Here is a 9879-nt window from a genome sequence, read left to right as displayed (position 1 = left end):
GCCGCGCTCTCGCGAGAGCCCGCCCGGCGGTAGCCACGGGATGCGGGGCTCAGGTGCGGGCAGAGCGCAGCGCAGCGCGCCGGCGCCGGGCAGCGGCAGGCAGAGAACTGAGTGAGGGAGGGAGCGAGGGACACGGCGGGGGCCGGAGGGAGCCTTGCCGCCCGCTCGCCAACCCAGCCCAGCCTCGGCCACCGCGGCAGCGGCGGCGGCGGGGGCAGGGTCCGCTGCGGCACCGCCGCCACCACCGGCTCCGCCACCGCCACCCGCCGCTGTCAGCGGCTTCCCCCGGGGGAGGAGAGAGCCCGGAGAGCACTTTTCCCCCGACTTTAGGAGTGTTTGTGGATTTACATGCCAAGCCTTCAAGATGATGTCCATGAACAGCAAACAGCCTCATTTTGCCATGCATCCCACCCTACCTGAGCACAAATACCCCTCTCTACACTCCAGCTCGGAAGCAATAAGAAGAGCATGTCTACCAACTCCACCGGTAAGGGACAGACAGCTGCAGCTCTCTTCTTTCTTTCTCTCCTTACACGCACACACTTTTCTTTCTTTCTCTCTCTCTCTTTTCTGTATAGTGCATGTATGTGTATGTGCATTAATAAAAAACCGCTGCGAGGCACATTTTGACAAGCGGCGCTTAATGTTTTTTCATGTCTTCCTCTGCAATCATCTGAGCGCCTGTGATCTTTTTTGAAAGCGGTGTTCACACGAGTCTCCCGACTTCATCCACTTTCTGTATTAATTTTATGACTCGGCCTCTGAAAGGAATGCGTTTTATGTGCTCTTGTGTTTGACACAATTCCCCAGCTGAGAGTTACAGATCCATTTCTTCTCCTCCTTTCTCTTCTCCTTTCGTCCCATTTCCCCCCCCCCCCTTTTAATTTATTCTTATTTGTTCCCTTCATTCCTTCCTTCTCCTTTTCCGATTCCCCCTTGCCTCTTACCTTTCTACTCTGCTTCTTTTCCTGTTTTGCTGCCTCTTCTCGCTTCTTCCCCCTCCCATCCCCCATTATTCTACCCCATCCCCCTGTTTCCCCTCACTTCCCGGGCTGTCGCCTGCTATACCACCTTTCCCCAATCTCTTGCCTCTTTCCCCCGATCCCGTACTCCCTGTACACGCTGATCCTACTGCCGGCTCCCCGGCCGTCACCCCAACTTTGCCCACCTCTCTCTCCCGTCCCTCGACTTTCCCCCTCCTTTTCCACGGCGCTCCCTCAATCCCCACGCTATCCCCCGCCCGTCCCCTTCCTCCTCCGCACTTTGCCCTCTCTCTGCCTCCTTGCCCTCCTCTCCCCGCACCCCGCTCTGTTTTGTGTCTCCTGCAGCTGCAGAGCAATATCTTCGCCAGCCTCGATGAGACCCTGCTGGCGCGGGCCGAGGCTCTGGCCGCCGTCGACATCGCCGTCTCGCAGGGCAAGAGCCACCCGTTCAAGCCCGACGCCACGTACCACACCATGAACAGCGTGCCCTGCACCTCCACCTCCACCGTGCCCTTGGCGTCACCACCACCACCACCACCATCACCAGGCGCTGGAGCCCGGCGACCTCCTCGACCACATCACCTCCCCCTCCCTCGCTCTCATGCCCGGCGGAGGCGGCGGCGGAGGCGGCGGCGGCGGCGGCCACGACGGGGCGGGCGGCGGAGGCGGCGGGGCCGGCGGGGAGGGGGCGGCGGCGGCAGCGGCGGGGGCGGCGGCGGCCTCATCTCCACTTCGGCCCACCCGCACTCGCACATGCACGGCCTGGGCCACCTCTCGCACCCGGCCGCCATGAACATGCCGTCGGGGCTGCCGCACCCGGGGCTGGTGGCCGCGCACCACGGCGCCGCGGGGCAGGTGGCCTCGGCGGCGGCGGTGGTGGGGGCGGCCGGCCTGGCCTCCATCTGCGACTCGGACACGGACCCGCGAGAGCTGGAGGCCTTCGCCGAGCGCTTCAAGCAGCGCCGCATCAAGCTGGGGGTGACCCAGGCCGACGTGGGCTCGGCGCTGGCCAACCTGAAGATCCCGGGCGTGGGCTCCCTCAGCCAGAGCACCATCTGCCGCTTCGAGTCCCTCACCCTCTCCCACAACAACATGATCGCCCTCAAGCCCATCCTGCAGGCCTGGCTGGAGGAGGCCGAGGGCGCCCAGCGGGAAAAAATGAACAAGCCCGAGCTCTTCAATGGGGGCGAGAAGAAGCGCAAGCGGACTTCCATCGCTGCCCCGGAGAAGCGCTCTCTGGAGGCGTACTTCGCCGTCCAGCCCCGGCCCTCCTCCGAGAAGATCGCCGCCATCGCCGAGAAATTGGACCTCAAAAAGAACGTGGTGCGGGTTTGGTTTTGCAACCAGAGACAGAAGCAGAAACGGATGAAATTTTCCGCCACCTACTAGGGGCGGGCGGGAGGGGCGGCCCCGGCCCCGGGGGCACCGGGGGGGCCGGGCCGGGGCCGCGGGGGACGCCCACGCACCGCCACCGTCGCCTGAGACGCCGTGGGAGGCTCCTGGGGACCAAGGGACGATGTAGAAATTAAACGCGAACTACTCGGGGAGAGGGGGGGCGTGCGTGGGGGGTGCGCTATCAATTATTAAAACAAAAAAGACACCGGGACACCAACGAGAAGAAGGAGGAGAGAGAAGGTAAAAACGCTCTAGAAGCCCAGGGGGTCACTTCTGCGGCCCTCTCCCTTCTCTGCCCCCCCCCACCCCCCGACAGAAAGCGGGAGAAAGAGCAACTTAAAGCGTAAACACACACAGACACACGAATAAATACCGTGACAGCAACAGCCACAAACCGAGAAACCTAAGTCACAACTTTCCGAAGGAAAACAAAACCGACCAACAAACCCGGAAGGCGAAACTGTCGGTGATGATGATGCTACGTTTGGTTTGGGTCTCTTTTCATTACTTTCTGCTTTTCTTTCTTTTCCTTGGCTTAGTAATGAATGAGGACAGCGGTGGTTTGGTGCGGGGGAACTTTTTCTTTGGTCGGCTTGGGTTTGGGTTTTTTGTTTGTTTGTTTTGATCTTTATTTTTCTTTGTTTTTGTCTTGTTTTGGTTTTTTCCTTTCTGTTGTTTTTTTTTTATTTTTCCTCGAACGCGGTTTTGCGCGAGGCTTTGGCGATGGATCTTGACTGTGCCTGGGGGAACGGTGAGAGCGGGGCAAGGGCCGGGAGCGGGGGAGCGGCCCCCCGAGGCTAGGGAGCAGTCCCTTTCCTCTCCGTTGTTGCCTCAATAATCATAGCTGGCTCAAGGAAAAAAAAAAAAAAAAAAAAAAAAAAAAAAAAAAAAAGTTACTCCACAACCCCTTTGTCTCTCCTCCCTAGCCTGCGTGGTTTGCGTTCCCAGCTGTGTCCAAAGACAGGTCCCTCTCTCTGCAGAGATGCATCTGGAGGCAGATGCCAAACCTGCCAGAGCGGGGATGCTCTCCAAAAGATTATGTTCAGACTCATTAAGGCTCGTGGCTAACTATGTTCTTTCTCCTCCCTCCCTCCCCGCTGCTCCCAACCGTATGCCCCCCGGCATCCCCACCAAATCTGCTGGATTTAGGTTAAGGTCCTCCCTTGGTTTCCTCCAAGGGCTGGAGGTTATTGCACCCGGTAGGCAAAAAGAAATCACCGGTGATGGGTTTGAAATGACATTTGTTTCTGAGGGGTGTGCATGTTGGGGACAAATACACGACAGAAAACCGCTTGGGCTTAAAAGTCGTTTATTGTAAATCATAAACGTTTTGTGGAGGAAAGCTTTTGGGAGGGGTGTGTGGGGTTCAATTTGCACTATCACAGTCTCTTGGATTGGAAGCGATGATGTTATTCGGTCATAACGATGCTGGTATTGCTAATAAGCGTCAAGGTGCGTTACATGTCTCGCGGATTGAAAACAAACAAAATTATCAGGGCTTGTTAGGTAAAAAGGGGAGCGACGTGCAGAAGCCATCTCTGAATCTGTCTCTTGCCGAGAGACTGCTGAGGCTTTCAAAAAAAAAAAAAAAAATCAAATCTGAAAAGAAAATACCATTCCGTTAAAATCAAAACAATCAATAGACTGAAATCATGCATGACATGACCTGGGGGAGAAAAAAAAAAAAAAAAAAAAAAAAAAAAAGAAAAGAAATATCAAAGAAAAGGAAAAAAAAGAGGGGGAGAAGGCATTGATAGATCCGTGATAAAGTCTCGATATTATTTATTTATTTATCTATTTATTTATCTATTTATTTTATTATTAATATTATTATTTTGTGTATCATTGTTTGCAGCGCAAACATTCTATGCATTTTGAAACTGAGCACTAAATAGACTAGCTTCTGGTAGAATCTTTTGTGGATGGTGTAATATCACAGTTTAACTGCCTGTTTTCACCGAAAACACAAACGTTCTTGTCACATTCTTGTATTTAGATTTAAAAGAGGAAAAAAAAAAAAAAAAAGAAAAAAAAGGGGGAAAAAAAGATAAGAAAGACGATTGTAAATATTTTCTTTAATGCACAAACACAAACAACAAAAAAGGTTACAAACTGCAACCACGTGTGGATCCTGATATGTCTCACTGAATAATCTACCTGTCCATGTATGTTTGCTGAGCTTTCTCCTTGGTTGTGTCTTTATTACTTTAATTTCTATCAGAAATATTTCTGTACGCCAAATACAACAGGGAGATGTGTCCCAGCATACTTACAAATAAAACAAACGTAAAACCAGAATAGTATATTATCATTATTGGGTGCATTTAAAAAAAAAAAAAAAAGAAAAAAAAGAAAAATATTCGACGGCTGGTAAATTCAAGGTATAGCCGTTAGACGATAAGACTAATTCTACCAAAAAGAAAATAGTGAGAGATGTATTTTTCTGCTAAATCCAGAAATCATTACTTTGAGATAGCTCTTATGTGAAAATCGGTGCTCTGAATAAAATTAACTATATATTAGCTGCGTGTGTTTCTTGAAGTTTATTCTATAACTGCAGAATATAAATCAAAGTAAAATTTTAAGAAGGACTTCTGAAGTATTTCTTTTCAGTGTGCTGGAAAGGATTATGCACCTACAAAATATGTATAAAGAAGAAAGCTTGGGTGGTTTCAGGTTTATATGTTGTTCTGACTGGCCTAATTGCACTTAATTATGTAACAAGATACTTTATTTTTATTTTGGGTTAATAAATATGAGAATCCTAAACTGATCTCTCCTTATGTTGTGAATGCAATTGTTCATTAGGAACGTATAGGATGCCACCTACTGCTTCAAGTGATCAAAGAACCTCTTTCTATTTTCTGATGACCTGTGACTAGACCAGATGCCAAATGTAAAAAGTTACTTAATAGCTGGGATTATTTCTTCTGTAGACATATTTTAGCCAAATCTTTTTAATTTGCCGGTAAATCTGTGAACCAAGACACGTGATGTTCAGAAAAGAATAATACGTTCAAAAAAGCTGTGATTTTAAACAACTGTTGATGTTAAAAAATAAGCACTAAAGGTATTTTTAAAAGAAAACTAGATCTCGTCCACCGGAAATTGACTTGTTTCTGTTGTTATTAACTTGAAATGTCATCAGAATTTTTAATAAATGCATTTGTAAAAATATTATTTTATAGAAAAGTACTACCGGATATCATTTTTTTGGAGAGTCAGGAATGAACAAATAAAAATAATTACGAATGCTGGGTTTCTTTTTCATCTGCCCCAAACGATGGAAATGTTGAAAGCGATACCACATTTGTATCATTCGGTAATGACCGATGTATGTATTGAAAAGTTGAGGAGTTTGTTTTGTAATAAGTACAATCCTTATCGAGTACAAAGAAAAAAGTATGTTAATAAAACAGATGGTGAAAATAAAAGCTTTGCAGAGTTTCCTATTTTTCATGGTAGGAAACTGTGCAAAACCAAAACGTCCTGCTTTCTGTCAGATGAATCTGAATAGTCCTTAAAACCACAAAATTCTCGTTGAGGCCTTTTTAATAAATGCCTCATTAAAAATATCGAAAGAAAAATCAAGTGAGGAAGGAAGGAAGGAGAGAAGAGAGAAGAAAGAGAGAGAGAGAGAAAGAGAGAAAGAAAGAGAAAAAGAGAGAGCGAGAGAAAGAAAGAACGAGAGAAAGAAAGAAAGAAGGAGTTAGTTTATAAGGTTTAACCTAAGGACTGTTAAAAGTTTTGCATCCGAGGGAAAAAAGTAAGATAAAAGACGAAGAGGCAGAACATGTGTTTGCATTTATTCCCCAACAGTACGCAGCATCTCACATAGAGAAGAGCCGTCTGTGACCAAAGGATACAGATATTCCCCCCAGCTCCCCGTGTGCCAGGGGCCGAGGAGCTGCCGGCTGGAGGCTCTGACGACTCCTGCACTCCATCCTGTGCCCCTTGCCCATGAACGTGTGGGCGCTGTCGCCCCCTGAACGGCCTTTTCTCCACAACCGAGGTGTCTCGCCGCTTTCCCAGTGTGATTTTCCGGTCCTAAGTCTGCTAGACGCGGTTTGGCTCCGGAATTTCTGCCTAACACTTGCTCTCCGCTTGCTTTCAACTTAGATTAGGCCATCATAAGTGAGTAACAGACACCCACTGCCACGGTCGTATTGATTTTTACTCTCCTGTGTTATTAAGACTAATTCGGTCCTGGTTCAACAAGTAAAAAGGCTCCCCAGAAGGAGAATGAAGTGTCCTACAGCACTGACTTTATGGTTTATGTGCCTCCCTCCCCGCCTCCCTGTGTTCCCCCTTTCCTCCGAAGAGAATAGATTTGTCGAAAGATAATTATTTTAACCTGACGGACTCGAGCGCATAAAGCTTGATAGCGCCGGTGGTGCCCTGTGTTATTCTGGCATTTCCCAAACGATTTTAAATCCCTCCAGTTATTTATATCTCGTTTTTCAGCCTGCGCTGTGGGTTTTGGGTTTTTATTTTTTTTATTATTATTTTATTTTATTTTTAAGCTTTATTATATTTACCTGCTGATTGCAAAGCGGAGGCAAGCCTAATTGATTTTTTAAAAGATCAGCAGCAGAATTCTAATCCGCTTGGAACCTGTTTCCACCTGCCAGCCGAGGGTCTGATTATGGGTAATTATGTTATTTAAGGGTTGATAGGATGGCGGGGCCCAGGCCGGGCCCCTTCCCCAGCCGGGGCGCGGAGGGGACCCGCGCGGGGAGAGTCGCGCCGCGCCGGGGCCGCCGCCATCACGTGCGCCGCGGCAAACACAATTACGGGGCCGCCGTTAATAATTCATGGGCTGAGATTTAGAAAATTAATAAAATGAATTATAACAAGAGGCTAATTAAAAACTTTAGTAATTGTTGTCAAGACAGCTTGATGGGAGGCGTGCTGCACGACGCTCCCCCCTCCCCCCCTTTCTCTTCCTTCCCCCTTCCGCTTTTGGAAAGCTTTTTCTTTTTCCTCCTTTGCAACCCCTTCGCACCTGAAGGAGGCTCGGTCTGGGAGGAAAAGCAGTGGATAAATATATAGGTCCCAGAGATGAGACCGAAGTGGTAAAACTGCGAGCAAGTCTCTTCGCATTGCAGCGAGATAGCTAGGCAGGCGGCGGGCGGGTGGGTGGGTGCGCGGATGGATGAATGAAACCCAGAGCTCAAAAGTTAATTTAAAATAAGATGTCACACATAAATCTTTGAAGAAGCAGCCGTGGCAGAAAGAGCGCCTGCACCGGAGGGCCGGCGGGCGGACGGGCAGCGGCTGGGGGCAGGCAGGGCAGGGCAGGGCAGGCAGCGCCCGCGGGCACAGGCGCGCACTTTCCGCCTTCCCTTCCGCACCACCGATGGCAGGGGCGGGCGGTGCGGGGCCCCCAGCGCGCCTCCTGCTCCTCGGCGGCCGGAGGCGCCGCGGGATGCTCGCCCTCCCCCGCCGAGCCCCTTTCCGCCCGCTGGGTTCAGACGCAACTTTGGGGCGGACTCGGCGCGGTGTTCCCGCGGGCACAGGGGGCCGAGGAGCCCGGTCTCGGCTGCGGATTTATGGCCCTGTCGCCTGCCGAGCCGTGCTCGGGAGCTCGCCTTGGCTGGTCGTCCAGGGACAGCTGTACATGCAAAATCTGCTTCCCAAATTGGAGTCGCAGCCCCTCTGGGAAAGCACTCGTCCTCCTTTGAACCGCTTTTTAACTCCTTCAGCCTACTTACCTAAGTGTACCGAAGCATCTCTAACTCTGGGGGGAAAGTGGTTAAACGCCTCTTTTTGTTTTAATATAAAATTAAAATTTATCAGGCAGTCGGGGGGTAGGGGAAATTACTTTTAAAAACGATGTCTTAGGATGTTAATCACTCTAAAGGCTGTATTTAAAGTATTTAAAAGGCTTTATATAAAATTAATATTTTTTTAAGAGACACTCGGCCCTGGTACGTTGAAGATAAATTGTAACTTCTCACTGATTTCCACAAGCGAGCCATAAAAGACTCTGAAGTGCCTCCTTGGGTGAGAATGCCGGCCGACCCTGCCGCTCGCACGGGCTGCAGCACGGGGCGGGTCCTGGAGCGGGACCGAGCCTGGGTCCGGCGGCGGGAGCAGACACACGGCTCACACCTCAAACACCGGGGCGAGGAGGGGGTTTGCATCCCTTGCCCGCGTGGAAGAAAGAAATTCAGAATTGTGAGGCAAAGCTAAAAGATGTGAGATCTGTGTGTACGCTTTGGGTTTGATTTTTTGTTGCTGCTTTTTTACTTTATTTTAAAAAGGGCGTTCGTTGACAAGAAGATCGCATGTCAACATGAACACATCTTTTTACGGGCTGTGCGGAAAGGAGATGAGGCGGCGATAAATACAACTTAGCACTTGATTACGGTCATTATATAAACCGAATTACTAACAAAAGTTTGTTTGGTAACTAATTATAGCTCACTAAATCTCTGCCTCTCTTCACTTCAGCATAATGTATACAAACTTTTGTACACGCAGATCAGAATAAAACAAAGTGTTGACAGCATCCAGCAGTGGAAATTCACTTACACAAGACTTTTTTTTTTCACTGAAGTGTTGACAATAAACATTTAATGAAGGCAGAGACTTGGATGTCTCCAGACAGTGTCAGAATACTTTAAACAGACCATTAGCATGGCTTCTTCTACTTCAAACAGAGCACACTATACCATAACATTATAAAAATACAAAGTATGAAACAAATAATCTGTTTATACAGATATTTTAAGCTGTTTTCACCAGCTCTGACATCCCCTGTATTTAGTAACAGAAACTTACTCATTTCAGATTACTCGCGCTTAAAAAATGTTAAATACAGTTAATGCAATATTAATCGCCCTTTGGTGATATAAAATGCAATATTTTCAGGCAGCTATTGAGCTTTTCTAGAGGAAGAGCTGATGAAAACAGTCACAGCTGAATAGTGGAGAGAAAAAAGCTCGGTATTTATTGCTTTTGTTTGGCTTTTGGCTACAGAGACAGGAACATTCTAATGGGGTAAGGACATTTATTTTATCTGCAATCTATTGCTGCTAGAGCAGGAGTGGCAGATGGGGTTTGGTGTTATATTCACAGAGTAATTTAGAGCAAATCCTAATAACTAATAATGATTTATGTTAATTTCAATCACTTATGTGACTTTATTAAAGCACTGCTGTAAGAGGAATAGAAGGGGAGGGGGGGAGAGGAGAGACTGGAGAGAGACAAGCTGTGTCTGTCTGAAACCGAACCGTGTGCTTGAAAGGTTGCTGTGGTGGGCTCCAGCGAAATTTCTGGCGCGAGCGAGCAGGTTTTGCTTTTGAGACTCTATCGTCGGCGCTAATTTCTTAAAAGAAAAGCCCCGTGTAAAAACCCCGGGCACTGACGAGAGGCAAAGCAGAATAGAGAGGGAGCAAGAGAAGAAGAGAGCGCGCGAGGGAGACTTGCGTTATGCAAAATGTATTGATTGTGTGTGAGGAACCTGCGATGCTGATGTGATGGGCTCCCGAAAGAA

The 9879-nt window shown here is 48.5% G+C and overlaps 1 protein-coding gene across 1 annotated transcript; it reads left to right on the top strand.

Annotated features, from left to right (window-relative positions):
* Positions 1-2445, top strand: POU4F1 (POU class 4 homeobox 1). The gene is given in 4 exon segments (XM_066313426.1): positions 1-487; positions 1329-1498; positions 1500-1660; positions 1663-2445. Coding segments are annotated over 4 exon segments (1164 nt in total). The 5' UTR covers positions 1-364; the 3' UTR covers positions 2373-2445.
* The last annotated feature ends 7434 nt before the right edge of the window (positions 2446-9879 follow it).

Source organism: Sylvia atricapilla, chromosome 2 (genome assembly GCF_009819655.1).
Source record: "Sylvia atricapilla isolate bSylAtr1 chromosome 2, bSylAtr1.pri, whole genome shotgun sequence".
In the NCBI taxonomy this organism is placed as follows: domain Eukaryota; kingdom Metazoa; phylum Chordata; class Aves; order Passeriformes; family Sylviidae; genus Sylvia; species Sylvia atricapilla.
Note: the sequence above shows the minus strand (reverse complement) of the source record. Positions and strands in the feature narration are given on the sequence as shown.